General features: G+C 44.0%; 1 protein-coding gene across 1 annotated transcript in view; it reads right to left on the bottom strand.

The window, feature by feature from the left end:
* Window positions 1-17,073, bottom strand: part of phyhiplb (phytanoyl-CoA 2-hydroxylase interacting protein-like b) — a 64,122-nt gene extending 47,049 nt beyond the window's left edge. Inside the window, exons 1-2 of the mRNA XM_072557878.1 lie at window positions 16,990-17,073; window positions 16,412-16,653 (exon numbers count right to left, since the gene is read on the bottom strand). Of these exons, the coding sequence (XP_072413979.1) occupies window positions 16,412-16,517 (106 nt within the window). The 5' untranslated portion in view covers window positions 16,518-16,653; window positions 16,990-17,073. The remainder of the gene's footprint in view (window positions 1-16,411; window positions 16,654-16,989) is intronic.
* Window positions 17,074-20,402: the final 3,329 nt, after the last annotated feature.

The following is a 20,402-nucleotide window of genomic DNA, read 5'->3' as shown; positions in this document are numbered from 1 at the left end:
ATGTGAGGGGCGGAAGTAATGTCACGTGTGGTGCATGAAGAATTGAGGGGCGGAAGTGGCTGTGGAAGCGGCCGTGATGGGGGCGGAAGTGACGTCATCAATCAGCGTGGGGATGGTGGCTGATGGTGACTGTATGGCTAATGGTGTCCGAGCAGTTCCAGAGGCCGGGGGAATCTACTGGAATGTTTGAGGAGCACTGGTTATGGAGGTAGGTAGATAAAAGTTTGTTGTACTTACAGTTTTTGATGTTTGAGATGGAGTTGAAATACTGTTTGTTGAGAGTATGAATTCTCATGAGGATGTAGTACAGAAAGGGTCCTTTGCAGTTCTGATAGAGTGTGGCCCTCAGCTGAGGGAGGGCTGACTATAGAGAGATTAGGTGCTGGCACATTGCTGCGAGCAAGGAGTGGAGGATCTTGAAGGAGAACCATTGCTGGTGTTTTTGAATCCGTAGTCTGTACTGTTTGTCCTGTTTGGTTCCGAACTCTACAGGTTTAAAGGTGGTCTGGAGTTCGTGTGGGATGACGTGGTTACGGAGGCAGGCACTGAGGAAGCAAATGTGGCTGTGGTAGCGAGTCTGTTTCAGGACATGGTTGAAGAGCTTCAGGGCAGAGGAAATGACCTGGGAGTTGCAGTGGGAGAGGGACTCCCTGAGATTCTTGTAGAGAGAGGAGGAAAACTTCTTCAAGGCAGGCATCCTTGCAAGAGGATTTGCAGTAGGGTTAAAATCAACTTGGTAAAAACAATGACTACAGATGCTGGAAACCAGATTCTGGATTAGAGGTGCTAGAAAAGTGCAGCAGTTCAGGCAGCATCCGAGGAGTAGTAAAATTGACGTTTCGGGCAAAAGCCCTTCATCAGGAATACAGGCAGAGTGCCTGAAGGGTGGAGAGATAAATGAGAGGAGGGTGGGGATGGGGAGAAAGTAGCATAGAGTACAATAGGTGAGTGGGGAAGGGGATGAAGGTGATAGGTTAGGGAGAAGGGTGGAGTGGATAGGTGGAAAAGAAGATAGGTAGGTAGGACAAGTCATGGGGACAGTGATGAGCTGGAAGTTCATTTAGAAACAATTAAAGGGAATAAAACTTGAACAATAACCATGGCCTAGTTGTGTTCACTTGGCAAATGGCTACAGGAAGAATCAAAAAAATTAAAGATTTTCTAACTGAAAATTAGAAAACCTCAATTGACCAAAAGATGCAGACTAGATCCAGATCAGATTAATTGATTGATTGAAAAAGTTGCAGATCAAACTGCAGACTAGCAAGGGATAACTGAAGAAACAGGAGTTCAAGACACATGGCAAAGGCAGGGTTTCAACAATGATTAGAATGATACTGAGATTTTGAGAAAAGTGCACATGCTAATCCCAAGGAGGCAATGCAAAAGAAATCTGACAAATTATAGCAACTGTAAGAGAATAAAAACAGAAACCAAAAGCCTAAAATGGATTGGACAATCAACATAAAGGGAAGTTAGAAATACATGGAACTACATAAAATTAGTAATAATTTAGTCAAACAGATAACCACAGTAATCAAAAAATAATACATATGGCAATCATAAATCAAAAATTGGTTAACCTATGGAAATTGTATTTAAAAAGCAAAAGAAAGTAAAGTGCGTGTTTATCTTCTGGAGAATGACAATGAGGAGATAATAGTAAATAATAAGGAAACAGCAGATGAAATTGACAAATAGTTTGCTACTGTCTTCACTCTAAAGGATATAAAAGAAATCCAGTAATACCTGTAAATCAGGATGTGGAAGGGAAACAGAGATTTAGTGAAATTACAATTATGAGAGAAATGGTACAAAGCAAATGGAAGGAACCAGCGGAGATGGCAAACACTGCTGCTGGGATGGCAGACATTAAGCACTTCACCTCAGCTGGACCTGGCTAGAGCACACGTGAGGATACAGTGACTCCCACCTCAGCAGATTTCCACCCTGTAGCCCAGAAGACCCAAGGGCCAATAGGCCAACAGGGCCAACTACAGAGCAGGCTTTCTCCAGTCCAGCTGTATAAGTCAGTAGGTTTAGCAGGATCTGTGGAGAGAAAGCAGAGTTAACATTTCATGTCCAGTGATCCTTCTTCAGATGTGATTGTAACCAGGAAAAGGTTGGTATATATCCTGTACACACCCAGTCTCAGTGTGCTGATACCACAAACAACATTGTCAGCTACTGATGATCCCCGTTAGCAGCTATTGATTCCCCAGGATGACTTTTACCCATTCCTTTGTCTGCCCAGCTGTTGTTCTCTCACTCTCACACTCTCTCTCTCTCTCTCTCTCTCTCTCTCTCTCAGCTCCATCACCACCTATCGTTTACTCCTCCTCCTTCCCTCACTCCATATTCAGCATAAATGCCAACCTTTTCCTCATTACAATTAATCATTCTTGAAGAAGAATCACCAAAATGTTAACTCCACTTTCTTTTGACAGATGCTACCAGAACTGCTGAGTTTTTCCCACAATTTCTGTTTTATTTCTGATTTCCAACATCGTCATTTCTTTGTTTTTTGATTGTGGAGGCCAGTATCGTACTTAGACACAGAAGGGAGAAGGAGAAAAGAACCCTAATGAGGACACATGGAAGGCACAGGTGACATTGCACTGCAAATAACCAATTGGATCAAGTCAAATCACGCCTGTTGGAGAGATCAGCTGCTGCTTCAGACATCCCAAGATCAAAAGAAGTTGCAATGACCAAGCATTACTCATCTCTTACATGCAACTGTCTCCATAACTACAGATGGCCTTAGATGTCACAGATCCTGGAACTATTACATTTTTGCCAACCACAAAGCCATTGCACTTTGGTGTTGTCAATATTGAAGCTAAAAGAATTTTGCGGAGACTGTGGGAAGGCCTGTCTACATAGATTATCCATGCTGTTGCTTTTTCCCAAATAGCAGATCTGAAATGGGCAGATACTTTAAGGTGGGATCAGTCAAAGATACCGTACATGCAAATTGTGAACCTATAAGTGAATACTTATTCATCAGAAAAGTTTAAGCAGTACAGAAATACCAGGTCCAACTGTACAGTGGACTGTTTGTCCAATAAGAAAATAACACAATAAAAAGAAGCCCAAATCAAACTTATTCATCTTGGAAGTTTCAATGAGGTTCTATCTGGCCTCACATGCTCAACTTGCAGATAATGACTAGATCATAGGTTCAGTGTCTGGATGATTTATTTTTCCTCCTTCAGTGATCTTCATCTACTACTTCTCCTTCATGAGCTGTGAGACAACCCCAAAAAGTTGCTGTTCCCAGTGACACTTCTCGCTCTCTTGGCTCCATCACCAATTATCATTTACTCTTACCCCCTCCAGCCGCCCCACCTTCAGCATTTTCCTCACTGCAATCAGTTCTGAAGAAGCATCACTAGACCTAAAATGTTAACTCTACTTTCGAATTGATATCTTCTCCAATGCCACTGTCCATGATTTCTAACAAGGCCACAAGCGATCCTCCAAGCACAGGCTCCAATTCTGAAGGGTGAGCCAATAATTTGTGGACAGTGTTGGGAACTAAACAGAATATCAGATACAGTATTCATGTCACATCACTTTGAAGTGACATATTATGTCCTGACACACTGTCAGGAAGCTTTACAAGGAGGCCAATATCATGAACATGAAGTTCTGAGCTATGTAACCAGCTGTATGCTGCAGATCAATTGAATAACACTATACTGGAGGAGTAATTTTAAGGAAATTATTCACCACACTAGCACTCCTTCCAAAAAAAAGTCATTCTTGAACATTACAGACCATGTCCTTGCATACTTAAAGTTCAGTGTACCAACATAACAGACTCCATATCAGGTATAAAAAGTGATACAGATATGGCAAACTTAGATACGATTTTTAATTTTGCATCTGCATTGCTTTGCATATTAGACATGATAAGGGGCCAACTGATAGAGTCATAGAGACATACAGCATGGAAACAAACCCTTCGGTCCAACCTGGTAAAAACAAGGACTGCAGATGCTGGAAACCAGATTCTAGATTAGAGTAGTGCTGGAAAAGCACAGCAGTTCAGGCAGCATCCGAGGAGCAGGAAAATCGATGTTTCGAGCAAAAGCCCTTCATCAGGAATAGAGGCAGAGTGCCTGCAGGGTGGAGAGATAGATGAAAGGAGGCTAACCCGTCCATGTCGACCAGATATCCCAAACCAACCTAGTCCCACCTGCCAGCACCCGACCCATAGACCTCCATACCCTTCCTATTCATACACCCATCCAAATGACTTTTAAATGTTTCAATTATACCAGCCTCCACCACTTCCTCTGGCAGCTCATTCCATACACGTACCATCCCTCTGCATGAAAACGTTGCTCCTTAGATCTCTTTTATATTTTTCCCCTCTCGCCCTACACCTCTGCCCTCTAGTTCTGGACTACCCCACCCCTGGGAAAGGACATTTCCTATTTATCCTATCCATGCCCGTCATAATTTTGTGAACCTCTATAATGACACCCATCCGCCTCCGATGCTCCAGGGAAAACAGCCCCAGCCTGTTCAGCCTCTCCCTGTAGCTCAAATCCTCCAACCTTGGCAACATTCTTGTAAATCTTTTCTGAACCTTTTCAAATTTCACAACATCTTTCCGATAGGAAGGAGACCAGAATTGCAAGCAATATTCCAACAGTGGCCTAACCAAAGTCCTGTACAGCTGCAACATGGCCTCCCAACTCCTGGACTCAATACTCTGACCAATGAAGGAAAGCATACCAAACACCTTCTTCACTATCCTATCTACCTGCAACTCCACTTTCAAAGAGCTATGAACCTGCACTCCAAGGTCTCTTTGTTCAGCAACACTCTCTAGGACCTTACCATTAAGTTTGTAAGTCCTACTAAGATTTCCTTTCCCAAAATGCAGCACCTTGCATTTATCTGAATTAAACTCCATCTGCCACTTCTCAGCCCATTGGCCCATCTGGTCAAGATCCTGTTGTAATCTGAGGTAACCCTCTTCACTGTCCACTACACCTCCAATTTTGGTGTCATCTGCAAACTTACTAACTGTATCTCTTATGCTCACATCCAAATTATTCATGAAAATGACAAAAAGTAGAGGACCAATCCTTGTAGCACTCCACTGGTCACAGGCCTCCAGTCTGAAAAACAACCCTCCACCACCATCCTCTGTCTTCTACCTTTGAGCCAGTTCTGTATCCAAATGGCTAGTTCTCCCTGTATTCCATGAGTTCTAACCTTGCTAATCAGTCTCCCATGGGGAACTTTGTCAAACGCCTTACTGAAGTCCACATAGATCACATCTACCGCTCAGCCCTCATCAATCCTGTTTGTTACTTCTTCAAAAAACTCAATCAAGTTTGTGAGACATGATTTCCCACGCACAAAGCCATGTTAACTATCCATAATCAGTCCTTGCCTTTCCAAATACGTGTACATCCTGTCCCTCAGGATTCCCTCCAACAACTTGCCCACCACCGAGGTCAGGCTCATTGGTCTATAGTTCCCTAGCTTATCCTTTCCACCCTTCTTAAACAGTGGCACCACATTTGCCAACCTCCAGTCTTCTGGCACCTCACCTGTGTCTATCAATGATACAAATATCTCAGCAAGAGGCCCAGCAATCGCTTCTCTAGCTTCCCACAGAGTTCTCGGGTACACCTGATCAGGTCCTGAGGATTTATCCACCTTTACCCGTTTCAAGACATCCAGCAACTCCTCCTCTGTAATCTGGACATTTTGCAAGATGTCACCATCTATTTCCCTACAGTCTATATCTTCCATACCTTTTTCCACAGTAAATACTGATGCAAAATACTCATTTAGTATCGCCCCGATTTTCTGTGGCTCCTCACAAAGGCCACCTAGCTGATCTTTGAGGGGTCCTATTCTCTCCCGAGTTACCCTTTTGTCCTTAATGTATCTGTAAAAACCCTTTGGATTCTCCTTAATTCTATCTGCCAAAGCTATCTCATGTCCCTTTTTGCCCTCCTGATTTCCCTCTTAAGTATATTCCTACTTACTTTGTACTCTTCTAAGGATTCACTCAATCTATCCTGTCTGTACCTGTCATGTGCTTCCTTTTTTTTTCTTAACCAAACCCTCAATTTCTTTAGTCATCCAGCATTCCCTATACCTACCATCCTTCCCTTTGACTCTGACAGGAATATACTTTCTCTAGATTCTCGTTATCTCATTTCTGAAAGCTTCCCATTTTCCAGCTGGCCCTTTACCTGCGAACATCTGCCCTCAATCAGCTTTCGAAAGTTCTTGCCTAATACCGTCAAAATTGGCCTTTCTCCAATTTAGAAGTTCAACTTTTAGATCTGGCTTACCCTTTTCCATCACTATTTTAAATATAATAGAATTATGGTCGCTGGCCCCAAAGTGCTCCCCCAGTGACACCTCGGTCACCTCCCTGCCTTATTTCCCAAGAGTAGGTTAGGTTTTGCACCTTCTCGAGTAGGTACATCCACATACTGAATCAGAAAATTGTCTTGTACGCACTTAACAAATTCCTCTCCCTCTAAACCTTTAACACTATTGCAGTCTCAGTCAATGTTTGCAAAGTTAAAATCCCCTACCATAACTACCCTATTATTCTTACAGATAGCTGAGATCTCCTTACAAGTTTGTTTCTCAATTTCCCTCTGACTATGAGGGGGTCTATAATACAATCCCAATAAGATGATCATCCCTTTCTTATTTCTCAGTTCCACCCAAATAACTTCCCTGGATGTATCCTCCCTCAGCACAGCTGTAATACTATCCCTTATCAAAAATGCCACTCCCCCTCCTCTCTTGCCTCCCTTTCTATCCTTCCCGTAGCATTTGTATCCTGGAACATTAAGCTGCCAGTCCTGCCCATTCCTGAGCTATGTTTCTGTAATTGCTATGATATCCCAGTCCCATATTCCTAGCCATGCCCTGAGTTCATTTGCCTTCCCTGTTAGGCCCCTTGCATTGAAATAAATGCAGTTTAATTTATTAGTCCTACCTTGTCCCCGTATGTCTTGACTGTTTGACTTGCTTCTGTTCTCAACTGTACCAGTCTCAGATTGATCTCTTTCCTCACTATCTCCCTTGGTCCCAACACCCCACCTTACTAGTTTAAATCCTCCCATGCAGCTCTAGCAAATTTCCCTGCCAGTATATTAGTCCCCTTCCAATTTACATGCAATCCATCCTTCTTGTACAGGTCACTTCTACCCCTAAAGAGATTCCAATGATCCAAAAATGTGAATCCTTCTTCCATACACCAGCTCCTTAGCCATGCATTCATCTGCTCTATCCTCCTATTCCTGCCCTCACTACTCATAACACTGGGAGTAATCCAGATGTTACTACTCTCGAGGACCTCCTTTTTAAATTTCTGCCTAACTCCCTGTAATCTCCTTTCAGAATCTCATCCTTTTCCCTTCCTATGTCATTTGTTCCAATGTGGACAATGACCTCTTGCTGGCCCCTCTCCCCTGTGAGAACATTCTGCACCCTCTCTGAGACATCCTTGATCCTGGCACCAGGGAAGCAACACACCATTCTGATTTTTCGCTGCTGGCCACAGAAACATCTGTCTGTACTTCGGACTAGAGAATCCCCTAACACAATTGATCCCTTGGAAGCCGATATACCCCTCATTGCATTAGAGCCAGTCTCAATACCAGAAACTTGGCTGTTCGTGCTACGTTCCCCTGAGAATCCATCACCCCCTACATTTTCCAAAATAGCATACCTGTTTGAAATGGGTATATCCTCAAAAGACTCCTGCACTAGCTGCCTACCTCTCTTCCCTTTCCTGGAGTTAACCCATCTATGTGACTGTATCTGCGACTTTCCCCCCTTCCTATAACTGCCATCCATCACATACTGTTGCTGTTGCAAATTCCTCATTACTTCTAACTGTCTCTCCAACCGATCCATTCGATCTGATAAGATTTGCATCCAACAGCATTTATGGCAGTAAACCTTAAACTCTCTTTAAACGCCCACATCTGACAAGAAGTACATATCACTCCATTAAAGGCCATTTTTGTTCCTTCACAATCTACAGACCCAGAAAATAACATTGTCTTATTCCTCGACAAAACACTGCCCCAGGTTAAATTAGTAGTTATGGCTTATATTTTAAGTTTAATCAAGAGACATATCTCCAAAAACATATTTTCAAAAAGAACCCACTCTACTCACTACAGCAGCCTTTCTGTTGGACACACTTAAATCAACGATTAACTTATCTGATTCTGTGCTGTGAACTTCGTCCAAGCAGGTTCCTCCAAGATTAGTTGTGAATTTCACTATTTGTTAATTTTTCCAGACGCACTCCGATGTCCAGCGATACATGAATTCAAAACAGCAAAGGCAGTAACTGTGCAGGTTCTCTCTCTCTCTCTCCTGCACTGTCCTCACCATGTGCTTCCTTTGTCTGTTCTTCTCCCTTTTAAAACTGCTGTTGTTTTGACTTTTTTTTTCCCTCTGCAAAGAGTATATTGCTTGTGATTGTTTGAGGCGTTAACTTTTAATATTAATTGTTGTAGAAAAAAAAGTAATAATTTAATGATATCCAATTTAAAGGCAAATGGGTGGCATTACAATAAGTAGAGGCATGATTCTTCACCTGACAAAGCAGCAGTGCTCCAATGGCCATTTTGGTTGAAGCATATTCATTGTCTTTGTCGTATATGCTGCAGGTGTGACACTGACATAGCACGGTGTGCCTCCTTGATTGTTCAGTGCTCTGAATGGTGACAAGCTGCCAGCCTTTCCCTCTGTACAGAAGATGATAACCTGTAAGTTAGGATTGCAATGAAAGCTAGAAAGCTTGGCAGCTGCCAAAGAGCACAAAGTGGAGAGCACTAAGAAAATAAGTTATGACCCATAGGATATTTGCTATGTAGATGCATATGTGTCCCCACACACAAAAGTAACGTGGAAGAAGCATGCAAGGCATAAGTGTCCCTGAACTCCAAAGTGAAGTCCTGAAAGGCTGAAGTGATCTGAAGAGTTGGTATCAAAGCAGCCATGATATTATAATGCTGGTGGTTTGGAAATAAAGAATTATGTGGAAGAAGCATGGAAAACAACAGAGTCCTTGAAACAAGAAGGGAAATGGTGCTGACGAACTCCAATGAAGCTGGTTGAAGGCACCAAAAAGCAATTGGTAAGCTGCTGCCAAGCTGACTTTCATGTTGAACACTGACTCTGCCTAATTTCTTGGGGAAGAAGGGGCAAATCAGCAGTTGCATAGAAAACAGGTGAGATTTCCGAAACATGAAATGCAAATGCCTAAAAATGTGATCACCATTCAGAACTTGCTACGAACTCAAGGTGAAAATCAGAAAAATGATCTAGACTTGGAAATCTGACTGTTTTTCTTCTCATTGTACTTTCTCTCCATTGCCCATGCCACTCAAGGTAGCAGAGCAATCTTCCCTCGGATGTATTCCAAATAATTAAAAGGGTTCAGAGCAGGAGTTAAGGAAGGATAGAATGTGAAAAGAAACTGACAGGTAAAATAAAGCAAGTAACAAGAGGAGGTTTAGGGCGAACTGGGGATGAAAATATTGGCGGGATGGGGGAGGGGGAGAAGACATGGCTGAGGTACTAAATGAGGAAATTACATCTCTCTTTATCAACGAAGAAGATGTTGCTAAAGTCATAGTGAAGGTGAAAGTGGTAAATGTGTTAAACATTGATAAAGACATATTGGAACAGCTGGATGTCTTTAAAAGTTGATAAGTCTTCAGTAGCTAAGGCTATATTGGATGATTAAAATTAGGTTTATAAAGCCAAATGACTCAAAACAGAAAACAAACATGATAAATCAATCTCACGCAGACACAACCAAAGCATAGAGGATCTTAACAGCTTTCCTAATCTCTCAGGTCTAACAGTAACAGAACCCATACAGCTGGAAAAGGGAAGAATTTTGGACTGATACTCATTTTATATGCCAGCCTATTTTATTCTCTATTAAAGTCAATGAGCTTAAAATTGGGTGCTGTATAACATAGGCATTATATTCAAATTCACTGGGCAGTTTTGTTTGAGAACTGGAATCTAGATTCAGCCTGGCCACCAAACAAATCAGAAAGGGAAAAAAAAGAGAAAACCTCAATCACATGCCATCTTATTGGTATAAGTATAGTCAACTCCCTGCCACTGCCCCCTTCCCCCACGCCCCCCAAACCTTAGATGTAACTTCATTTTAAAAATCACAAATAATTGTCTCGACTAGTCTGTTTAACCAACTATTCCAGGCATTCATCAACATTTTTATAGAAGTCTTTCTTTCCACAAGCATTTCTTTGTTACACTTCAAGCTTTTTCTCCACTAGCACCTGCTCTCATGTACACAGCTGTGCATAAACAAATTTAATCATTTGTAAAATGACTGTTTAGCATTCCCAGAGTCCAATGGATCCCTGTGTGTGGAAAACTGTTCACGGAAAATTACCGTGAAGTGAACATTTTCCCACCACAGTCGAAGCCAGAAGGTATTTTGTATAGGCTAGAAATGTACAATCACATTTTCTCACAAGAAGCAAAGATAATAATTTGGTTAAACATAATTAAACTCAGTTCACCAAACAGCTTTTTCTTTCTTGACATGTGAAATCACTTTTCTCTGGAAAAAACATGGTAAAAACACCATACATGAGGGATGACCTGGGTGGAATGCTCTTTGGAGGGTGGTGCAGACCCAATCAGCTCTTTCTCTGGACGTGCATGGATACTGCAAATTTAGCATTGGATCAGAGCAGTTTGTATTCAAACTGTGTTTAATCTGACTGTGTGGATTCCAAGTCAAAGCTTAGGAATGACTTTGAAGCACAGGACATTGTGTTTGCGTGACAACATTTGGAATGAAAAGCTACTGTTGTATGAAACTTAGCTTGCGATATCTAGCTGACAAGGATCTTGCCCATCAATCAAACACCTGCTAGGGAACCCCCATCTTTCCATGCAAAATTCCTGATAGGATCAAATGAGCTTCAAGCTCTCATGTAGCCATGTTGGGCTCTCACCATGAGATCCATGGCAGCAGAAGCCCTGCGCATCAAGAGATGCAGGCCTCATGCTTTAAGTGCTGCACCCACCTCAGATTCAGGATCATTTGGACCCCTCAAACAAATGACGACTGAAGGCAGGAAGGGGTGTTGGGTGGCCTTAGACTCAGGAAGGGCATGTGGACCTCATCTAATCCTTGAATCACCACTAAACATCAGCAGTTTTGGGAACAATGGATAGAAATTGGTTCATTAGAAAGGTAATTGTAATTCCCAGTAGAGACTGGGGTAGCATGGTGGCTCAGTGATTGGGTTAGCACTGCTATCTGACAGCATTGGGACTTGGGTTCAATTCCACCTTTGGCTGACTGACTGTGTGGAGTTTGCACATTCTCTGTGTCTACGTGGGTTTCCCCCAAGGTGCTCCAGTTTCCTCCCACAATCCAAAGATGTGCAGGCCATGCTAAATTACTTCATACTGTCCAGCGATGTGCTGGTTAAGTAGGTTAGCCATGGTAAAAACACTATATAGGAGGGATGACCTGGGTGGAATGCTCTTTTGGAGGGTTGGTGCAGACCCAATGGCCCGAAATGGCCTCTTTCTGCTCTGCAGGGATTCTATGATTTTATGAATCCTGTATCAGCTCTTTCATCCTTGAACTTAGTTGGGGAAGGCCTTTGTCACAGTCCAATGACTGACAAGGCACCTCTTCTGTGATGAATTGGGCCTGGTCATCACATTGACCACTGTGTAAAGCCACTTTAAAATCAATCCTATGTATCCTACACTTATTTTAATTGAAATATTTAGAGAGAATTCTATCAACCTTAATATTTCAGTAAAATACCTGCTGAAAGATAGCTCTCCACGTACAACTATTCAGACATCTACAAAGTTTGCTCCTGAACAAAAAAAAATGTAGTTTCCAGCCATGCAGGAGCCAAGCAATGCTAACAGAGTTCTAAGTGGCTGCAGTCCAAACTGCAGCAACTGATCTCCAACCAGAAGCTGAGGGTTGTGTCAAACTGTTATCAAGATCTGATGTAAAGTGAGCGAAACATTTCTCAAAAAAATCCCTTCTTATCCTAATAGATTTCATCAAAAAGGCTAAGTACAGAGTCAAAGATTACAAACCAGTATTAAAATTCTGTGTGTGTTCTTAGCAGTAAAAGGTGACATTTTGAAGGTACATGTATTTTTTACTGTAATGAATATTATTCATTAAAGAGTCATGACATTATTCTCCCAGTGATGTTTACAATAAACACCTGGAAAGTACAGCCTCATTCAATATGGTTTAATTAAATCAGCATTTAAAGTACCTATTATTATTCATTCATTCCAAAATAAATTAACTAACTTGGTGCCAGCAGCTACTGCAATTTTGTTCCAGACACACCATCTGCAGGACCCATTACTATTGTCACAAGGAAGTGCTTAGAGGGTATCACAATTTTAAAACAATTAGTGAAATTTACATGGCTCACAGAACAAAACAACTCATCACATCACATTTATATTCTCTGATGAAGCTTATTTTTCTGGCCATACATCATGAAAGGTGACTTCAATGAGGGTTTGAAGACAAAGATAATGAAATTTTAATGGTGAAATTCTCTTTTAGAAACATCAACAAAACCATAGAACATCAATAAACATACAGGAAAGAATGTTCACGTTGAGAAACAATCAAAAGCCTGAAGACTAGAGCGTGCTCTTCGAATCTGACGGACCAGAAAAGATTAGATGGTCAAATGATCTTAAAACCAGTTGTCAACTTGCAAATTATTCACTTTGTCTAGGATAGTTCCTACTCAGTCTACATATGGTAAACAGTAGATACCAAGAATGAAGAATCCATTTTTATGAAATATTTTACATGGAAAAGACATTTATACCAAATGACACTCCTGAAGTATTATTTCATTTAAATTCTGTGTCTCAAAAGGTGTTGATTACAACAGAAAAATATGTCAAATTTCAGGTACAGAACATTCATCTTCAGTTCCCCAAGTTACAAAAAAAAGTGTGAAAGTTTGCTTAATTTAATTCAGATTTGAGATTAACTCTAAATGAGTTATAAGAAAATTATACTTGTGACTGCTGATTTCTTTTTCCACCCCTTTAACCTTTACTTTAAGCCTCCAGTACAACTTGAACTACCAAGTATGTTTGATTTTCAATGTTATATCAATTTCATGCCTTCAGGTGTGAACCAAACTCAGCTCAAAATCTTGAAAGTTAATTATTTTTTATTCATTTATGGGATAAGGGTGTCATTGGCTGGCCAGCATTTATTGCCTGTCCCTAGTTGCCCTTGAGAAGGTGGTGAGCTGCCCTCTGGAACTGTTGCAGTCCACCTGCTGTGGGTTGGCGCGCAAAGCCATTACGGAGAGAGTTCCATAACTTTCACCTAGTGACATTGAAGGAATGGCAACATATTTTCAAGTCAGTATGGTGAGTGGCTTGGAGGGGAATTTGGAAGGGAGATGGCGTTCCCATGTATCTACTGCCCTTGTCCTTCTAGATAGAAGTGGTCATGGTGCTACTTGAGGATCTTTGGTGAATTCCTGCAGAGCATCTAGTAGTTAATACACACTGCGACCACTGAGCATCAGTGGTGGAGGGTGTGAATGCTTGTGAATGTAGTGCCAATCAAGTGGGCTGCTTTTGTCCTGGATGGTGGCAGGCCTCGAGTGTTGTTGGAGCTGCACCCATCCAGGCAAGTGTGAGTATTCCATCATACGCCTGACATGTGCCTTGTATATATCTTTGGAGAATTAGGTGAGTTACTCACCACATTATTCCTCTCCTCTGATCTATTCTTGTAGCCAATGTTCATATGACAAGTCCAGTTGAGTTGCTGGTCAATGATAATCCATAGGATATTGATAGTGGGGGATTCAGTGACAGTGACACCACTGAATGTAAAGAGGCAGTTAGGTTGTCTCTTATTGGTGATGGTCATAGCCTGGCATTTGTACGGTGCAAATGGATGCTGCTACGTGATGAATAGTCCTGTTTCTCATTTTCATCCAGTCCCTACCGCTAAGCCTTTGACAGTATTAACACTGTCAGCTATGGTTCCCTACAATTAGCTGACACTTGGTATTAGTGATCTGATCTTGCTACAGTATAGAAATATTAATTGCAATTTATATGTTTTAGTGTATTAAAATGTGAATATTATATATGCGTGATTTGTGTAATTAGTTAATTACATCGATGAAAAGATTTTAGGGTTCATTTTACATTTTGTATTTGATATCATTACACTTTATTTTTAATATATTGCTTCACTTTTCAGAATTTAATATGGATTTTCAATTTTGGAGAACACAACAGATTAACTCAATTTCACATATCTATACGAGCTCCCCTATTCTGGCTGACTCTTGTCCAGCTCTATTTCCAGATTGCACCAACTAACTATCCTTCTGGAAATTAGCACCTGCAACCAGTCCACTCTCTAGTTTCAATGTGACTTTCATCTTGATTTAACAGCTCCCTCACTGCTTTCTACTTTGCCAAAACACTCCCTCTCTGCTATTATAACACCTCCTCCTCACAGCATGTCTGCTACAACATACTAAAGAATTCTTACTAGCCTTAGCACTTCAACTTACTGCATGTTCTCTGAGTACACTGCTACCATCTTATACCTTTTTCAAGGTGTTTATCTATTTAAATATTCAGTGAATTCTTGGAAATTCAGATTTAAAACACAAATCTGAAAACTACAAGATATTAAAAGGCGATAGTTACATAAATTGTTGTGAAATCTAAAGCTAGTATTATATATAATAAACTTAGTAGTTATACATTGAAACTAGACACAATACTTTTTATTTGCTCATATTTCACCAAAATTACAACTTCTCTGATAAATAAAATCCATTAAGTATAAACTCTGCACATCTTACATGTGAAATATCTGAGAACATCATAGTGGGAGTCATTACTGGGAGCACATGGATCCGTACTATTCCACTAGGACAGTGCGTCTCACTTTCCATTTCTATTCATCTTCCATTGCTGTTCTACTTGTCAATTTTTATGAAGAATTTCATTAACTATATTGAAAAATGAGAAACTACACACTCTTGCAACTTGACTCACTATGACCCACACTGAATAGGATTTCTCAGAAAAGGTGAAAGTTTCATTGTGTTCAAAACAAAAGCACTTTTACTTCAAATAAACCGACACTTCAGTGTCTCTTACATAAGGTGCATGAAACATTGCAGTCTGAGAAAATAATACAAAGCCCTTGCGTTAACTATTCTAAATGGATCCAAGGTTCTCGTTTTGAACTGATAAGTAACAAAAATTTTATTGCTCTGCGGCAGAACATACTGCTCAGTTAAAATGGCCTATGGCTTTCAGTAAGGTGCTCCCTGGTGACTTATCCACATACTTTCTGATGCATTGTTTTGATTTAAAGTTACAATACTTTAGATTGAATTTTGTCAGCCTCCAAACTGGAATGTGGATTGTCAAACTATACCTAGACCAAATAAATGTTTTATTATTGTGTAATTTTTTATACATTTGGGCAATTGACAAGTTCTGTATTCAAAAAACCCAGCTGGCTAATTAGTGGCAATTAATAAAAACACTAAACATTGTTACTTGAATTAATAGATGCAAGGGAAATTTTTGCACCCTTAAGTGACCTTTAGATTTTTAAAAGATTGATTTGTACTGAAATGATAACTGATATTTTTTCATGATAACTAAAACACTTGCACATTCTATTAAATCACCATGGCTATGAGATGGAAAACTTGTGCATCAGACATTTGGGTTGTATTATTTTTTAAAAATTAAAAAGACTGCAACCAATTAAGCATTAATCGCAAGCAAATCCCTCCTGCATAAATGTGTGCTTTACTACAGGAACCAAGGTATTTCCACAAAAGGGAAGTTTAATTGTATGTCCAGTTTGAATCGACCATTGTACCCATAGCAGTCAAGTACTGTGCATCTATTTTGTTGGGTTGCCCACCGCAGTGAGTATAGCGCAGCGACCCTTTCCTATCTTGTCCATGGTGCTGAATGTCCAAAGACATTAAAATTTCCTTCACATTTCGAGAACTGTTTCACTCCACTGAACAAATCATTATAGATCTTCGCTGTTAAACATTACCTTACAAACACTGAAGCGCGGTGTGATTAATTGGACGTTGTAAAAAAGCCGTCAAACAAACGGAATACCTACAGGAAAAAAATGCTCATCAACTGCACTGAATAAGATTAAAAGCTCGCTGACATTTAACGACAGAACTGAGCATCAAACTGAACAACTGGTAAACGAGGCAGCGATTTTAACTGCCGTGTACTTGACAATGAGCATGAGCCACCCGTGGCTCGCTATCCATGCATTCGCATATTTCCTCCTGCTTACCTTCTCTGTCACACAACTGTATTGCCTCCAAACTACTAATATTTTTCAGCATGTCATTGCATGGACTGGTTGGGCTGCTGAGACTGTGAGCAAGATGTGATTCCATTTTGCGGTTTTTCGAAGATCTTGTATTTTTTTTTGTTCTCCGCCTTCACCTTGGGTGTCGGACTCGGTTTGCTCGGGCGCTTTCACTGGCGAGAAAGGGGAACAGCGTCAGCTTCAGACTCAACTATTTGTGCTCACTGTGAGGGGAGAGAGAGAGAGAGAGACAACAGAGATCAGCAATGCCTACAGCATTAAAAAAAAACACGCGCACAGTGTTGGGGATATTTCAGCCGACCCAATTTGAACCCATCATTATATATCTGACATTTCCAATTCGCTGCCCCACACAGACTCCGACAAGCCTGGCCGGCTCTGCTTTGCAAATGTCCGCAAGTGCCCTTTGCAGAGGGCACAGCTTCTCCAGCGCCGGATCATTTACCAGTCACATTCACCATGTGCTGGCAGGGTCCGATCACACTGGCATGAAGAGAAAGAAACATCTAGAAACTGGCTCTCCAGCAGAAACTAACTACCTTGGCAGACCGACCAACTCTCTCTGATTCGTACTCTGCCCTCTCTCCGAACTGACTCTCCCCTTTTTGATCTCAACTCCAGAGTGCGTCTCCCTCCCTCACTGACTCTCCGTCCACCAATGGCTCTCCCTCCCTCACTCAATGACTTTCCCTCCCTCTCCCTCAATGCCTCTCCCTCCCACTCTCCCTCCTTCACCCAATGATTTTCCCTCCCTCTCCCTCAATGACTCTCCCTCCCTCCCCAAAGACTCTCCCTCCCTCTCCCTCCATGACTCTCCCCCACCCTCCCTCCCCCAATGACTCCCCCTCTCTCCCAATGACTTTCTGCTCCCGTCCCCAGTGACTCCCCCTCCCCGAGTGACTCTCCCTCCTTCCCGTCCCCAGTGACTTCCCCCTCCCTCCTGACCCCAGTGACTTCACCCTCCCTCCCTTCCCCCATGACTCAGCTCTCCCTCCCTTCCCCAGTGACTCCCCCGCCCCGTCCCCCAGTGACGCTCTCCCTCCCTCATGACTCTCCCTCCCTCCCCCAGTGTAGATGTGATCTATATGGACTTCAGTAAGGCGTTCGACAAGGCTCCCCATGGGAGACTGATTAGCAAGGTTAGATCTCATGGAATACAGGGAGAACTAGCCATTTGGATACAGAACTGGCTCAAAGGTGGAAGACAGAGGGTGGAGGAGGGTTGTTTTTCAGACGGGAGGCCTGTGACCAGTGGAGTGCCACAAGGATCGGTGCTGGGCCCTCTACATTTTGTCATTTACAAAAATGATTTGGATGCGAGCATAACAGGTACAGTTAGCGAGTTTGCAGATGACACCAAAATTGGAGGTGTAGTAACCCTCTTCATTGGATTGGACAATGAAGAGGGTTACCTCAGATTACAACAGGATCTGGACCAGATGGGCCTTTGGACTGAGAAGTGGCAGATGGAGTTTAATTCAGATAAATGTGAGGTGCTGCATTTTGGGAAAGCAAACCTTAGCAGGACTTATAAGCTTCATGGTAAGGTCCTAGAGAGTGTTGCTGAACAAAGAGACCTTGGAGTGCAGGTTTGAAGGTGGAGTCGCAGAATGATAGGATAGTGAAGAAGGCATTTGGTATGCTTTCCTTCATTGGTCAGAGTACTGAGTACAGGAGTTGGGAGGTCATGTTGCAGCTGTACAGGACATTGGTTAGGCCACTGTTGGAATATTGCGTGCAATTCTGGTCTCCTTCCTATCGGAAAGATGTTGTGAAACTTGAAAGGGTTCAGAAAAGATTTACAACGATGCTGCCAGGGTTGGAGGATTTGAGCTATGGGGAGAGGCTGAACAGGCTGGGTCTTTTTTCCCTGGAGCATCGGAGGCTGAGGGGTGACCTTATAGAGGTTTAGAAAATTATGAGGGGCATGGATAGGATAAATAGGCAAAGTCTTTTCCCTGGGGTGGGGGAATCCAGAACTAGAGGACATACGTTTAGGGTGAGAGGGGAAAGATATAAAAGGGACCTAAGGGGCAACTTTTTCGTGCAGAGGATTGTACAGGTATGGAATGAGCTGCCAGACAAAGTGGTGGAGGCTGGTACAATTGCAACATTTCATAGGCATTTGGGTGGGTATATGAATAGGAGGGGTTTGGAGGGATATGGGCCAGGTGCTTGCAGGTGGGACTAGATTTGGTTGGGATATCTGGTCGGCATGGACGCATTGGACGGAAGGGTCTGTTTTCGTGCTGTACATCTCTATGACTCTCCCCCCCCCCCCCCCCTCCCTTCCCCAGTGTCGGCCCCCCCTCCCTTCCCCAGTGACTCTCCCTCCTTCCCCAGTGACTCTCCCTCCCTCCCCCCCCCCAAGTGACTCTCCCACCCTCCCCCAGTGACCCCTCCCTCCCCCCTCCATCCCCAGTGTCTCTCCCGCCCTCCTCCAGTGACCCCTCCCTCCCCCCTCCATCCCCCAGTGATTCTTCCCTCACTTCCCCAGTGATTCGGCCCCCTCCCTCCCCCAATGACTCTCCCTCCCCCCCCCTTCCCCAGTGACACCCCCTCCCCTTTACCCAGTGACTCCCCCTCCCACTTCCCCAGTGACTCTCCCTCCCCCCCCTTACCCAGTGACTCCCCCTCCCACTTCCCTAGTGACTCCCCCCGCCCCAGTGACTCTCCCTCCCCCCCCTTACCCAGTGACTCCCCCCTCCCTTCCCCAGTGACTCTCCCGCACCCCCCAGTGACTCCTCTTCCCCCTTCCGCAGTGACTCCCCCTCCCACTTCCCCAGTGACTCTCCCTCCCCCCCTTACCCAGTGACTCCCCCTCCCACTTCCCCAGTGACTCTCCCTCCCCCCCTTACCCAGTGACTCCCCCTCCCACTTCCCTAGTGACTCACCCCGCCCCAGTGACACTCCCCCCCTTCCCCAGTGACTCTCCCGCCCCCCCCCCAGTGACTCCTCTTCCCCCTTCCCCAGTGACTCTCCCTCCCCCTCCCCCAGTGACTCCCCCTCCCCTTCCCCATTTACTCCCCCCCTTCCTCAGTGACTCTCCCTCCCCCTCCACCAGTGACTCACCTTCCCCCTTCCGCAGTGACTCTTCCTCCCCCCAGTGACTCACCTTCCCCCTTCCCCAGTGACTTTCCTTCCCCCCCCTTTCCCAGTGACTCTCCCTCTCCCTCCCCTCTTTGCCAGTGACTCCCCCTTCACCCCTTTCCCCAGTGACTCCCTCTTCCCCAGTGACTCCACTTCCCCTTCCCCAGTGACTCCCCCTTCCCCCCATTCCCCAGTGTCTCCCCCTCCCCCAGTGACCCCCCCCAGTGACTCAGCTCTCCCCCTTCCTCAGTGACTCCGCCCTCTTTCCCATCCCCAGTAACTCTTCCCTTCCTCCCCTCTCCTCCCCAGTGACTCTCCCTCCCTTTCTCAGTGGGACTCCCCCTTTCCCGACCCTCCCTCCTCTCTCCGCCCCCCTCTCCCCTCCTCCCCCTTCATCCACTCTCTCCCCTTCCCCTCCTCCCCTTCCCCCCTCTCTCCCCTCCCCTTCACCCCTTCTCTCCCTTTCTCCCCTTCCCCCCTTCTCTCCCTTACCCTTATCCCCTCTTCCCTTCTCTACCCTCCCCTTCTCTCCCCCTTCCCCTTCTCTCCCCCTCCCCTTCCCCCTCTCACCCCCTCTCCCCTTCCCCCTCTCGCCCCCACTCTCCTCCCCTCCCCCTCACTCTCCACTCCCCCCTCCCCCTCACTCTCTTCTCCCCTCACTCTCCTCTCCCCTGCCCCTCTCACTCCCCTCTCTGCCCTCTCCCTCCCCTCTCCCCATCCCCTCTCTCCCCATGCCCTCTCCCCCTCACTCACTGTCACTCCCATCCCCTCTCCCCATCTCCTCTCCCTCCCTTCTCCCCATCTCCTCCGCCCTCCCCTTTCCCCCGCCCCTCACTATCCCCTCCCCATCTCCTCCTCCCCC

Source organism: Chiloscyllium punctatum, chromosome 38 (assembly GCF_047496795.1).
Source record: "Chiloscyllium punctatum isolate Juve2018m chromosome 38, sChiPun1.3, whole genome shotgun sequence".
Taxonomy (NCBI): domain Eukaryota; kingdom Metazoa; phylum Chordata; class Chondrichthyes; order Orectolobiformes; family Hemiscylliidae; genus Chiloscyllium; species Chiloscyllium punctatum.
The sequence above is the reverse complement of the archived record's forward strand: the minus strand, read 5'-3'. Positions and strand labels throughout refer to the sequence as shown.